This window comes from Thermobia domestica, chromosome 18 (genome assembly GCF_964235325.1).
Source record: "Thermobia domestica chromosome 18, izTheDome1.hap1.1, whole genome shotgun sequence".
Lineage (NCBI taxonomy): Eukaryota > Metazoa > Arthropoda > Insecta > Zygentoma > Lepismatidae > Thermobia > Thermobia domestica.
Window position 1 is genome coordinate 144,103,419 of NC_137471.1, and position 15,955 is coordinate 144,119,373.

At 36.3% G+C, this 15,955-nt stretch overlaps 1 protein-coding gene across 5 annotated transcripts in view; it reads right to left on the minus strand.

The window, feature by feature from the left end:
- The window catches only part of LOC145675705 (uncharacterized), a 110,771-nt gene that overhangs the window by 43,662 nt on the left and 51,154 nt on the right, over positions 1–15,955 (minus strand). For all 5 annotated transcript variants that reach the window (XM_081746319.1, XM_081746318.1, XM_081746317.1 and 2 more), the window contains exon 5: positions 13,596–14,522. In XM_081746319.1, the coding sequence (XP_081602445.1) occupies positions 13,596–14,522 (927 nt within the window). The remainder of the gene's footprint in view (positions 1–13,595; positions 14,523–15,955) is intronic.

The following is a 15,955-nucleotide window of genomic DNA, read 5'->3' on the forward strand; positions in this document are numbered from 1 at the left end:
GGGATCACGTGTGTTTTGGTCCAGATATTTCCAAGCAATGACGCCGTATTCCAGGGAGATAATGAACCAATCACACAGCTGGGACCACCAAATCCCCAGACTTGCACAAAATTGAGCATCTGTGGTTAATTTTGCAAACACCGATCTGACTCAGATTTTCGCCTTCATCTTTTCCCACGGAAATGGCCATGCACTGCACGCGGAATGGTGCAATATTCCACTTGCTATCAGTTACGACTTCTATATGATTCCATTCCACGTCGCGTAAGAACTGCTCTGAGGCCGAAAGGTAGTCCACATATTAATCTGGAAAGCTGTATTTTTTTTTTTTTTTTTTTTTTTATTAGGTGTTTCCATTAGACTGATAAGCATCTGTACATATTATTTCAGTAAATCACATTGTCAAGTATGTGCAGGCTGTCCGGAAATTAATTCACCTCAGAAACTACCAAAGAAGTAAAATTGTTCAAACTACACAGTGTTTTAAAAAGAAAGAGATGCATTCAAGATTTTGTTTCACACAAATTTTATAAGACTGAAAAATATTCCGCACATTACTGGATACAAAAAAGTCAAAAGTTTGAAAACTCCGCCACCAATACCGAGCACGGCTGTCATCTGCAATTTAATGACGACAGTATAATAACAAAACCTTATGTGTTGAATTCTATTCTGAATTTGCTAAGTGCGGATCCATTGTTGAAGAGCAGTGCCTTGGGATCCGGTACCAAATTTTTAATTCGGTGCGGATTTCGAAATAGAACCGAAATGTATTTCGATGTCACGGTTCTGTTAAGAGACTAGAAAACCATTATAAGCTGTGTTTCGAGAACAGAACCAAAATACTACATTTATCATACCGGTTTTGTTCACGAAATCGATAACCAAAGCAGAATTAAAATGTTTTGAGACGGTTCAAATAGCTTCCCTAATAATTCTTCTTCAAATTGTTAATAATAATTCCAGGCAGAGCAATAATATTCTCTGAATGTTCGTTGAATACTAAAACTAAATTTGGGAGTTTATTCGGAGTTGGTTAACTTGGACATATTAAGAATATTCCTGGAATATTCGGCGAATGCGAAAAGTAATATCCAAGAAACACTCCGGAATGTTCGTCGTCTATAGGTGACCAAATAACAAGATAGTTTTGGGTGATAACTTAAAACCGCGTCTCGATGTCACGGGTTTATGTGCTTTGGAAATGTTTCATCCCCTTTACGAAGTCGAGTTTAAATTGGTATCATTGTATATCACCTTGATTCCATCTCAGAAAAACCTGGATAAAAGAGCGAAGATAGAAGAGCACGAGTCAAAAGAGTCCTGATAGAAACGACCTCGCATCAAAACAGCCCCGCGTCAGAAGGGTCGGAGTCAAAACGTTCCCATGTTAAAAGAAAGCGTAACAAAAGAGCGCAGGTGAAAAGGACCCTTTGGAAATGAGCAGCGGTCGAAAACGCCTCGCGTAAGTAGGACCATGGTCAAAATGACCTCACACAAAACTTACATCGCAGAAGAGACCGGGTTAAAAAGGCAGCGCGTCAAATGAGACTGAGAGCAAAGTATCAAAAGCGCATATAAGTAGAAAAAGAAAAGTGTTACCTGTGGATAATACTATTTTATTTGCGCTGAAAGTATTTATATGTAGCTCTGTATGTATTCCATTATTGTTGTTTTATGAATGTTTACTTTTAGTTTAATAGACCTACTTTCATCCGACTGAACTAAAACCTTATATGCTCTTTAACATATTTGATTTTATTTCACTTTACAGAAATGGTGATCGTGCTCTGAACGACTGAAGTTGAACAAATTCCAGCAGAAGATAGTCGGGAGCACGCAATAGATTTGAAACAATTCTTATTCCATGCAGATCATAAGTTGTATCATAAATTTCATGTTGTTTATGAAGTGGGATTTGGGGTAAACCGGGCAAATTATATTCGCTAATAATTTCTTAGCTGGACAGAAAAAAATTTTTCACACACTAAGAAATATCGAAGTGTGGATTTTAAAAGTATTTGTCTGTGCAGATATATATCGGAAACATAACCTCATTGACCCCTAAGGATTGAAACACACCGTGAAACGACAGCCACACAAACAACTTTGACTTGGAAAACTGGAAGTAGACCTATACCTTGAATACAGTTCGAGATATCGCAAAAATAATAGAAAAAAATACCCCTTTATAATACTCTGTAAAATTTTATCAGTTATATGCATGCACCAAGTTTTATTCCCCTAGGCCAATTTTGACACGATATGATTTTGCTTAAGGTGGATCACTACCCGGAAGTCAGTATAAGCATTAGTTCATTGCCTTAACAAATGCGTAACGAAGTGGCACATATTATAAGTATTGCACTATGAAATAGAGTTATGCGTTAGCTACAATATAAGATACTATTTCCTCTGCTTATGTATTCTGTTACCTAAAAAAGTAACATATAAGAGGAAAACTTGATGAGTTTTAAGTTGAGTACGCAAGATGGCGCTTGCTGTTAGATCTTGCTACTCCTGTGCTCAGTTTTATGAAATTTTTACTTATAAGCATAAATTATTTTACAAGTAGTTATCTCTTTACGGAATATGGATATTATATGACCGTTTTTTGTGTTGTGTTTTACATTTTATTCAAATGTTATTCTAAGTTTAAGGGAATAGTTTTAGCGGCTAAATCTCATGCTTGCGCAGGACGCCATAATGCTTCGTCGCCAAACTTGTATGTGTGCTGTTGCAGTCACAGTAGTAAGGCAATTCCTTGTTAGCGTTTGAAGTCCAGAAGCGGAATCTGTGAATTGTGACAAAACTATTATAATTAATAAAAGTTTAAAATGGAAAAACAGGAGGAATCATATAAAAGAAAAAAAGAATCCAACTCAAAGTAGAAGGTCGAAGAGCCAAAGAAAGCGAAGAGAAAGGGGAAACAGCTAAGCGCTTTTTAATTTTTAACTGTTTGTTGCCACGTAAATATTATACGCACGTATAATATATAGTTTATTTTCACTATAATTTTAAACGTTAAATATGCAATATGTGTTCTTTCTTCTCTTTTCTTTCCTTTCTTTCTTTATTTTTTATGAAATTTAAATTGCTTAGGGAAAATATTATATCTTCTTGAAAATAATTTATTTATGTTTTTGAGCTTTCGTATGTACACGAGTAGTTGCCTGAACCCGTTAGTGGAAAAGACTAATTCATTTCGCTTACTAGGGAAGGTCGTGGGGTGTTACTCTGACTTCATATTGATCCTATGCTCAGTCGACTCCTTTTTACACATGAAATAATTAGGCAATCGGAGAAATTCTCAATAGCAAGCGTGTTCGAATTATGAACGTTAAAAGTTTAAAATCGAACAATTCTGAAAAAAATTTGAAGTAACCATTTTTTGTAATACACACTTCATTTTTGCCAACTGTTTGGCACACCGAGTCAGTAGGCTAATAAAATTTATTTGCCACTCCTATTCTACTCTATTGTCATTTGAATGTCACTTTCCTGTGTGTTAACATTGAAGAATGACATATGTCTTCGAAACGCTTTGCCGCGGAACTAACGTGAACGGGACTCCCAACCCAGCCGGCCTATGTGTATTATGGAAAAAATAAAATATTTCAGTTTAACATCCAACAAGTATGCTCTTTACGCTACGGAAGACGATGATTAAGGCAAGGGAATGATGATGGAAGAATAAATGGAATGAGAAGAAGGGAGGAAACGGGAATACCCCCAGAAATCCCATGGACATGATGGTATCCATTGTGGAAGACAGTGTTTCAATATTTCACCACTAGTTATTTTTTTTTTTTTTAATTTTCAACGGATTTTAATGACGATTGTTTGAAAATAGTGACTAAACTTCAGGCAATATTTTACGGCATTCCGCGAGAAATGTGACCGAAAACCAAACAATCGGCTAGCGATGATGTGTGCAAAACAGCGGTTTTCTCGACAATAAAAACCACCTGTTCACAACTTTGAGTGCACATTCCCGTTAACCACTTTTTTTTTTTTTTTTTTTTTTTTTAATTTTTTAATTTTTCGGTCTAGTTTGTCGTTGAATGTCAGAATATTCCTTGTAGTTGGACCAATATTTTTCATAATCGACATTCCAATTCACTGAAAACTAAGCACATGGCTACCGATGATGTATTAGAACACCGTATTCTGCGATGCATAAGCATAGGCCGACAGGGTCGGAGTACCGCTCAGGTTTGTTCCGCGGCAGGCCTCTCTGGCGCTGCGCGAGCTCTTTGGATCGCCATTTACGCATGATTAACCACAAATGAAATACTGCTGGTATAAATTAATATTTGTATTCACTGTCAATGCCAGCCTGTAGTGGATAATTTATTTGATTTAACTTCATTTTAACAATAACCTGATTTTCGTTTTCCATATATGATAATGTGTTGTTGTGCGCCCCAGTGCTTTTTTTTTTTTTTTTTTTTTTTTTTTTTTTTTTTTTTTTTTTGCTGAACAGCTGATCGGGATAAAACAACATATTGGTGACAGAGCGTTTTGAGAAAATATTGGTCTCACTCCTAGCTACAGAAGGGAGAATAACACTAAATATAAATCATCGTACACGACGTTCTTCATTTACTTTTGCACGCCTGGCAAAGCGTTTCCGAGACTAATATTATTGCTCAATTTGAAGGTGGAGGAAAGTGATATTTGAATTACACTACAGTCGAAAAGGGGTAGCAAATACATTTTATTAGCCTATTGGTCCAGTATACCAAATGGGAGGCAATTTGCAAGGTGTAAGACGTCATAAGCCTTCACCCTCTTCCAAATAATTGCCCTCATCTTGCAAAATGCGTACGTTTTGATCTTACCACTGTGTTAGGCATTCAAGACAGTGCCATCTTACCCTTGCTACTAAAACTGAAGCGTTTATCTCAAGGAATGGTACTTCAATCTTTCTGCAAAATCAGTCCAATTTTGAACTTTTAACGCTCATAATTCGAATACGCTTGCGATTGAGGATTTCTCCGGTTGCCTAATTGTTTTATATGTAAAAAGGCGTCGACTGAGCATAATATCGATACGAAGCCAGAGTAATACCCCGCGACTTTCCCTAGTTAGTATTTTTTTAAAAAATCGTAAAATCTACAGCTTGAGTTGTTTTTCTTTTTTTTTTTCCTATAGAGAAAAGAAAGTATGTATAGCTTCAGTTCAGAAGCGCAACGACTCCTGTAGAAATGCAAATCCTTTTTCTACTCCGGAGCTGCAGTGGCTCCGTGGTAGAGCATTGACATTTTGTACGTGATGGCGCTGGTTCAATCTCAGCTTTGCCAGGTGGGCTTTATGTGTGTGTGGGTTTTATCGGGGTTTCCTGTGTGCTCCTACTTTTCTATCATTTCATTCATTCTTAATATCACCGTCTCGTTTAGCCTACATGGCATAACCGAGAAATATGAATGTTTTTTTTCTGTAACGTCTTATCATTGTGCTTCGAAAGAAAGGTAGACGGTGATGATGGCAACGAATGAAATGATTGAATGACAGAAAGGGAGGGACCCGGAGGAAACCTCACATATGGTTTGTCCACCACAAAACCCACTTGACACGAGCTGGGATCCAATTTTAACAACCAGTTCCAAGCACCTGAAAAATTTTAATAACCAGCTCGGGCGAACCAGGTGAATGACATCATTGAACAAAAGCAATATGCTCCGTCAACTATAAAGCCATGGGTTCCCGCAGCGGAAGCAAGGTGGCAATCGCAGTTTTGAAATTTGTTTGGTTGTTTTAAAACGCTTTTATCCAGAAACACACGTCAAGGCACATTATACTTGGCTACACCCAGGCCTATTTAATGTAGTCCACAAAGTTATGTAATATGCCTCAATAATAATTGTTTTCCATTAAGCGTTATGCGCATCAATGTATGTCGGGCTTTTGTCCCTTTCTCGTCTTTGGAAAAATCCGGATAAAAGTATTCTTCGGAGCTGTTATTATCTTCAAGTGTGCATAGTATGAAGTATGAACCATACTGAAATATAGCGTGAAACTGTTTTGAATATATGCTACTATAAACAAGAATTAGAGAAATAAACGTATAACGTTCTACTGCCATTTTCTGAGAGACTATTACCATAAAAATGATATAATTTTCTTCTAAATGCAAATTGACTTGAACTTTGACCAGAAAACGCTGGAATTTTAAGCATGAAAATTAAGCCTCTAAAGTAGAGCTACACCAAGGATGGCAACTACGCTTATAAAATACCACTTTTGAGCGTACTGAGAGTCTGTTTTGTCCAAAAAATAAGATTTATGTAATGATTTTCAATTAGTATACGATTTCTTAATCTGCGCCCTAAAGACATCTAGTTTGAGAGAAATATACGCATAACATTTTATGAGTTGAAAAAATCACTTTAATCCAAGAATATAATTAATTCACATTTTAAAGCAGGCAGTATTGAGTAAAATGGAAATAAAAGCTCTCATTTCTCTTCGTAGTAAATCATGTATAAAATATAATCGTGTCTAAACACTTTTCTATCCGTAACTCATGTGGCAACATCGCATGTGTCGCAATATGCTCTGCCATCTATTGAGAAAGTTTTACCCTAATGGTCACTATCGATCCAGCTTAATTTCGACCAGGCAACCGCGGTGTGAGACAAATGAAAAAGTAAGCTAATTTATATAAACCCGAACAGCTTGCTCGCAAACTTGAGTTTAATAGCTATGTTCTTTTAACATAAATAAAAATAGGAATGATCCAGAGAATATTACTACTTTTCCTTTCTTATTTTTGATACTTCGTTCTTAAGCTATCGATTTCAGGCTCTTTTAATGCAAGGCGTTTTGATCCAGAATATTGTGACACATTGCCGTTCCGACCGAATTTCTTCTGAATCGTGACCTTTCAGATGCAAGTACTTTTTGATTTGAGCCGTTTTCACGCCTCTTTTGATCCAGACCCTTCTGACGCGCAGGATTCGTTTTGACGTACGAATCTTTTGATCCCCGATCTTCTGATGCTGGATTATTTTGACCCTGGCACTTTTGACATGGCGTCATTTCGAGAAGGGTCCTTTTAACTCGAGCTCTTCTGTTTTTGACCATTTGTCCTGATCCTTCCAACGTGGAATCCGCCGAATATTACGTTTAAAGAAAACATTTTGTTAAAAAAAAATCCTCTAAAACTTCCCGCATTTATCACTTATTATCAGAATTGTTACTAGTAACGGTACCGATAAGCGTAAAGAGGTATTACTGAGTGTTTCGAAAAACGGTTCCGGCGCGAAAGTGAGACAGATTTATTATATATATATATATCTACAGTTCTGGTTTTAGAATTGAATTGAATTGAATTTTATTGCATTCAATGACCATTTACATTGGCTGATTGCCATATGGTGTAGAAGATGTCAATGATACTATACAAAATATATATTCATATTATTGTAAAAGCATAACTACTTTTACAATACCTTCTACGTGATAGAAAAACATGACAAAATGTGGTTTCCTTGGAAGCATTATTAAGATACATCACTTACCCATACAACATTTTCTTTTTTTACAAAGTAGAAAAAATATAATGTGTACAAGAATTACATTTACGACTTAGCAGAACCTAGATCAGTTTGCAAGTATTCCTCCACACTATAAAAGCAGTGGTTTAACAACAGAGTACGTACTGACGTTTTGAAACTTTCATGTTTGGAAAGAGATTTAATTTGATTAGGCAAAGAGTTAAAGGATTGTACACATTTGTATGCAACTGTTTTCGAAAACAAAGTGGTATTATGAAGAGGAATTTGAAGATGTGACTTCGTTCTCGTATTATATCCATGTTTATCTGAATTCTTTTTGTACAGTTCTTGTTTCTTGTGGACCAAAAATAATGTTTCGTGTATATACACGGAAGGAAGTGGAAGAATATTTAGGTCTTTGAATAGCGTTTTGCAAGAAGTATAATATGAAGTATTAGTGACTATTCTTATCACTTTCTTTTGGAGTATAAAAACTTTCTTAAATACAGTGGACGAACCCCAAAAGGCTAAGTCATATCTGATTTTGCTGTGGAACAGTGCATGGTAAGCTGTTAGTACTGCTTTTCTACTTAAAATGGGAACAAGTGATCTTATTAAGAAAATTACAGAGGATAATTCATGACATAATTTTGCAATATGTTGAAACCAGGACAAATTATTATCAGAAGACCAAGAAACTTGACTGTTTCTGTTGGCTTTTGTTATTTTCTCGTCTATTCGAAGTACTGGATATGGTGTCAATTTAGCGTGGTTAGAATGGAAGTATAGGTAGGATGTTTTGTCTGAGTTTAGAAATAGTTTATTATTTGCAAACCAGGAAACCACTTGTGACATATTGTTATCTATTTTCTTTTGGATTTTGGATGGTTCTATACTGACGTTTGCATCATCTGCATACAAAATAAGTTTAGTCTCTCTAAGGTGGTCTGGCAGATCATTTATGTAAAGAAGAAACAGTATAGGTTCCAAAATTTATCCTTGTGGAACACCTACGTTCATGTATTCAGGTTTTGATTTGAGCTTACTCATATATTCCGTGTCTTAGTTTAGATGGGATATTTCTACAATTTGTATTCTGTTCGACAGATAGGATTCTATCTACGATAGTGGAATACCCCTGATGCCGTATCTATACAATTTATTTAATAAAATCTGGTAGTCCATGCAATCAAATGCTTTCGTCAAGTCACAGAAGACACCGAAAGGATATAATTTCGTGTCCATGACATGTATGACGTACATAACGAAATCATAGATAGCAGTTTGGATTGATTTCTCTTTAAAAATCTTAGAGAACACTGACGTAAGAGAAATTGGTCTGTAGTTTTCCACTTTATCTCTGGTTTCTTTCTTGTGTAATGGTTTTATGATTGATGATTTTAATTTCGTAGGAAATGTACCATTTTTAAAAGATGGATTGATGATACAGGCAAGTGGGGAAGCTGCTTGTAGAAGTGAAATCGATATTTTTTACATTATAGGTTTCGGTTCCAAACGGCAACAGAATTTCTCACAAAAATGGGTTTCGATTCCGGAACCGAAATTGACTTTTTACGGAATATCAGTTCTGGTTCTGGAAACAGAATCTATTTTATCAGAAAAAAATGGGTTTCGATTCCGGAAACAAAACACATTTCTCTGTAAAATTCGGTTTTGGTTCCAAAACTGAAACCCAATAGAAATCGTTTATACCTATCAATTCTGTTACTGTTAACAATTCTGTCTTAAACAGCCTTACAAGTTGGAATTACTGCAGGCAGTTTTCGAACTATCATGCAAAATGGTATAAATTCTGCACTGCACGTCTGAAGAACATGGAAGATGAAAATTTTTTACAGATGATTTATTTATTGATTGATTAATTGATTTACCATCTATTTGCTATGGCTAGAAGTCAGAATGTTAGAATTTGGAGTATCAAAATCATTGCGAAGTCATCAAACACAGATAAACTCGCCTAAACTTTTGTGAGATTTCTGGATGCAAGATTTATGAAGAAAATTACGGAGAAAAGTGTAAATTGGCTTCATATTTCTGTTAGGAGGGAAATTGTTTTGTTCTTGTGAACATATAAATCATTGACGCACACAGTAAGAATAATACTTAGTTCAAACTCACACAAATGGAAAGATAACCTACTGTAACCAAAGATGGTACAATGCAAAATCTCATGCTTTTAAAGAACACTGACGTTCTGGGTATGCTACGATATAAATTGTGACAATTGCCGCTGGCATAAAGTTGATGATTCAGCAAATAGCTTATGAACCATCTTAATTTGTGTAGATAAGCATTCGTACGTATGCAACGCGGAAAGTAATGCCGCCCGGAACTTAACCTCTTCACTTCGGCTCTAAGAGCTTACTAAAGCTCTTGGTGAATCTGATTTAAATAAATAAATAAATAATAATAATAAATTACCCTCAGATACACAGAGCGGCGTAAAATGTCTAAAAATTCATTCAATATTTAATGAGAACTTAACATAATTAGGAATATACATGCACTGTGCACGTTTCGGCAACTGGTTTTGCACTATATATGTATAATGAAATGTTTCAGCTTAACGTCCCGTGACTATGCCTGTTAGGCTAAGTAAAACGGATGATTAATGCAAATGAATGATGATAGATGAATCGGTGGAATGAGAATGTGGTAGGAAACTGAAGGACCCGAGAAAACTCAGACTAGAATGTTGTCTATCACAAATTTACTTGGGTGTGGATCGAACCAGGGAACCACGCACCAGAGCTAAGTGCTCTACCACAGCCATCGTGTCCCCTATATAATATATAAAAATATTTTGTGCAATTCTCAAATTGCAATAAATGAATTATAATAATCATAAGGAAGAAGAATTCTCCGGTCCAAGACTGCTCACTTGAACATCTCAATTATATAAATTACAAAGCCACAAAACTTAAAAACGCAAACACAACAATCGACCCCGCTATATATCAATGGTAGACTAAATTCTTCACATTGGATTTTGCTACGTATCTGGTCTTTTCTTAGTTGCCATAAGCAAACTTTTAATTGTAAAAATGTCTCTTAGTACGTATGAATTGGAATATCTGTACATTGAATTGGGGACTTTCATAAGGTAACTATGTGTCCAGCCGAGAATCAAACAACCATCTCTAGTTCTAACGTAGTGTGTTAACCCATTACAAATCGTGTCCTACCCGCTCCGCTAATGGCTACCACGAGTGTCTTTGGTTAACTGAGCTTTAGGTTCGATTCCTAATGGGAGAATCTAAATACTTGTATTCATTATTATGGTTCCGAAACCAACAGAGTTCCAAAGTTCCAATGTAAGAACATGTCTTATATAGCCTCGGTGCTGAAGAGAAAGGATAAGCTCCAACCAATCTATAATTAATCATAGAATGAATGGTAGGCAGAGTCCATCGCAGACTCGACATATGCTATTCCATAATGTGTTAGCCTAAGAAATTGTTGTTTTCGAGCTTACATATGACTCATATCATGGAATACTGTATTTAACTTCTATTAAAATACATAAATAAAATGCTTGATTTAGAGAAATATTTAAAAAATCAGATTTAAAGGGTCATCAAAAATATAATACAAGGTGTGATCAAGAAGTGCGGTGAATGAATAGGGTGTCCAACATACAATGCAACCCGGAGTTTGGAACTTTTGAACCTGAAGCGATACACAAATAATGGCAATACAAAAATGAAACTTTGTTTATGCATATATTTTTAAACTAGGAAGCAATGATTGAAGTACACTAGGAACTATACAATGTAGCCAGATGTAACCAAAGGTGTAAATCAATTTTTCTGCAAAACAAGTAAACTGACTCATAACTCATACGTATGGCTGTTCTGTCGTTAATTTTCAGTTTGTTTAGTTGCAGTATCTTGGAAACTATGGAGGAGAAAATAAGAATTTTTCATTTCCACCGATAACTAATCGAATGCGGCCTCCGTAAGGGGGAACTAGGGAAATCGTAGTTTCCATAAATTATCACTCTGAACTGGCAACACCCCTGATGTTTCAGTGCATCAAAAGGTGTGTTAAGGATCTGTCTACATTACGCAAATCCTGAAAACAACGAAAAAGAAACTTTGAAGTTATCATGAAAAAACTTTTACTTACATGCACCCGTCAACACTGTTATTCATTTATATGGGGCTACTTAAAGGAAGAGGTATACAAGAATAATCCTCGAACTATACAAGACCTGGAAACGAATATTCGCAATGCCGTTGAGAACATTAACACTCTTACTCTTCGTAAAGTTGCTGTCAACATGGTGAAACGTGTGAACCAGTGTTTGAATCGAAACAGGGGGCATTTCCGGCATCTGCTGTAGAGCTGATAACTCACTTCGTGATAATAACAGTGTTGCCGGATGCATGTAAGTAAAAGTTTTTTCATGATAATTTCAAAGTTTCTTTTTCATTGTTTTTAGGAATTGCATAATGTAGACAGATCCCTAACACACCTCTTGATGCACTGAAACATTAGCAGTGTTGCCAATTCAGAGTGTTAATTTATTAAAATTATGAGTTCCCTATTTCCCCCTTACAGAGACCTCATCCGATTGGTTATCGGTGTAAATGAAAAATTGTTTTTTATGTTCCATAGTTTTCAAGCTACTCTAACTAAACAAACTGAAAATTAACGAACATCCATACGTATGAGTTGAGTCAATTTACGTGTTTTGAAAAAAAAAAAAAAAATCCATCTTCGGTTACATCTAGCAACATTGTGCGGCTCCTAGTATACTTAAATCGCTGCTTTCTAGTTTAAAAATATATGCATGAACAAAGCTTCATTTTTGTATTACCATTATTTGTGTATTGCTTCACGTTCAAAAGTTCAACTATCCCAAACTCCGGGTTGCATTGTATATTGGACACCCTGTAGTTGCACAGTGCCATCTCTCGATGTTGTATCTACCTCAACTAGTAAGCCCGGTACCCTAAGTCTTCGGTTCAGTCAATGTCGAATTGAACGAGTCGTGGCATGTTAGTTGGCTTCCACAGGCAGAAGAGTGAGAACCTGATAAGAATACCTGTCGCGCGCCAACGTTATGTTCTAAGCTGAAAAAAAAAAAAAAAAAAAGCCATAGCAGCTTACAAAATGTCAAAATCAGTGTATGGCGATGAACCGGTGGCACTGAAGACTGTTTACAAGTGGTACGAGCGATTCAAAAGCGGCAAGGAGTTGGCTGAAAATGAGCAACGATAGAGACGTCCTTCGACGTCAAAAACAAGAAAACGTGCATAAAATGGCACAAATGATTTGTTCCGACAGGCGAATAGCTATCCGAGAGCTTTCCGAAGAACTAAACGTATCGTATGGATCCGTGGAAAGCATTTTAACTGCCAACTAAACAGACAAATGGCTTCCTTCTTCACCACGGAAACGTGCCGTGTCACACCTTTTTGATTCGCGAACTTTTTGCCGAAAAACTATTGCTATCTGTTCACATTCGTTGTGCTCTCCAGATACAGCAGCACTATGCGACTTTTGGCTCTTCATAAAAATTAAAACGGTGCTTAAAGGAAAATCTTTTCATATCATTCCTGATACTAAGGGTACCACAAAAGAGCACCTGAACATCGTTCCAAAAGAAGGCGTCCAGAAATGCTTCCAGTCATGGATTTAACGTTGGGTTAAGTGCATTGTTAGCAAACGACAACATTTGAAAGAGATTAAATCAAATTCCATGTAAGCTTATTACTTTGTTTCTAATAAAATTATTCACCATATTTTTTGATCACACCTCGTAAATAAACTAAAGAGGAATTATTATGAGCTGTATGAAGTCATACTGTTTTTCAGATATATCAATAAATTAAAATGGTCTTATCCTGTATTTTCTGGTAGTGTCGATGCTACGTTCTCAAAGCTTAATTTTTTATTAATTTGCAGTTATTCTGAATAAAGATAAAAAAGTAGAAAATGCCGTCAGTTGTTCTGAAATAAAGCTTAATTACACGATATTTTAAAGTGAAATTACGCTAATCTTACTGACCCATTAATTCTTAAACTGATTAGTAAAACTATCTTGAGATAGAATAATGAACTTACCCTTGTGAGAAATACTGCAGCACCTCTGTTCGCAAACAGTATCAGATGGCTGGAGAACGGCGTTGTAAGAATGGATCAGTTCTTGATTCGAGAACGAGCTTCCATGAGGATCGACAGCAGCAGGTAAAACCGGCGACTCCGTTGACCTTTCTGATGACTTATTATTACAATTTTCCTCAAGCGAAGAACTACGTTTACTAGGAAGTATCACTTTCTCTTTCCTGAAATCTTCCTGATGATACACTTTACGACTTAGCACCTCCCCTGTTAGTATCGTCTGACTCATTGCATCACGCGCATAAGCCATGCAAATGTCACAGTTTTCAATATTACTTGCTGCTTTATTAGGCGAACTCTCAGAGTCCACATTAGGACCTTTTCGCAGAAACATTACAAAATTGTGCGCAACACTAAGACTTCCTTTCTTATTCTGTAAAATATTATTGAGGACAAGAAATTTTCCCAAAGCGTAAACTAAATCTTTATGTTTCACTGTAAGAAATTCCTGTCTAAACGAGGTTTTCTCTGATGATGAAGAGTCACTTGATTGCTCATATGAACTGTCTCTTGTGCTAAAAATAAATTTTCCTTGTAGTATAGAAGAGCTTTCTGTCTCTTTGCTATCTATTGTTATAGGCTTCATTACTCTTGACTTAAGTGAAATATCGTCTACAGCATTCACAGAGGTCTTAGAAACATCAACAACGTTCAAGTTATTTGCACTTTCCGTATCAGTCTCCTTAGTTGATTTGGGAGGAACTACTGGGGACACTTCGGGTATTAAGTTGACGCTGACGCAACTTCCACTGCCACGAACCTCAGAACTAAGAGAAGATTTGCTTTCACTTCCGCTGCTATTATCATCAGCGCCCTTACCTTCAGAGGAGCAAGGGATCTTCCGTCCAGTTAAGTCGACTAAAGAGCGATCTATGGAGAAAAGAATAGCATATAAATTTATGATTGAAAGTATGCAAATGGAAAATATAACATAAAATAAAAGTATAATACAGAAAATTCCGCAGAATGCAGGAATCTATAAATATATAAATGAAAGTCACTATGTTCATTACTTAATAACTCTTGAACCACCCTATCGATCTCGATCAAATTTTCACTATAGATGAGGTTCAGGCTTTCGGATGGTTGTTTTCATTTCACTTTGAAGGTGCAACTTAGGGGAGGGGGAGATATGTAAAAATGATAGAAAATGACTGATATTAGTGTCGAATCCATAGTTTTCAGGGTCACTAAGACGAACAGTGACACTTCCTATGCCGTTTAAATCCAAACTCAGCCTTCATTAGTGTTCTTGAGGGAAAATGGCGACATGTAAAAATAACTGGAAATGACCGATATTAGTTTCGAATTCATAGTTTTTTGGGGTCCCTTAGTTGATTGGCGATAGTTTGGTGCCCTTTATGTCCAAAATGAAACAATCTTCCCGTACGCAGAAGGGGTATTCTGCTAGTATTACTCTGTAGTTTCGAATACGGGAATAGTGAACCGACAACAAATTTGGGATCTGATTCCTGATACCAAGATAAGAAAATAAGTACAGACCAACCTGGGTGCAGAAATGCTTCCTTACGGAGTTACAGACTGCCGAAAACATGAACTTTGAATATGCATAGCTCCAATACAATGAGACCTACCGTTGCAACAATTTTTATGGAGGGAGTTTGGCTACGGGCATATGATTTGAATTACTCACCAACTACCTCTATAAAAATTGTTACGGATCTACCGTAGGACTTTGAAACATGGATATTTGGATAGGGTACATACTAGTTTCTAAGTGAAATCTTGACCCGACTAAGGTAGGTCTCATAGCATTGGAGCTATGGACCTTTAAAGTTCATCTTTTCATGTTTTCGGCAGCCTATTAACTCCGAAATGACGTATTTCTGCACCCAGGGTGCTCTATACTTTTAATCGTATCTTGGTGACAGGAATCACCTCCCAAACATTGTCGGTGTTGTTTTGAAACACCCTATATATATGTATGTGGTAGCCACAATCAAGGTTATAAAAGAAGGAAAATAGATTTAAACGTAGTTGTTTAAAAGACAAAATTCCTAAAAATTAATAAAAGAATAGAAATTAGGACGAATTCCAACGTAGTATACATATACAGGATGCACCATTTATCCCGAAACGACCCTGTAACTTTTAAACAAACAGACAAAAGCGCTGAAACTTTGCATCATGGAAATATCAGCAGGCATTGGGGACATTGTATAACATGCTCTAGATCATCAAAAGCTGAAATAAGAATTAAAGCTTTTCTTGCATCGTGATAAATAGTTGTTCTCGGGCGATCGTCCAGATGAATTCTACATCGTCCAACGTTTCGAGAACCG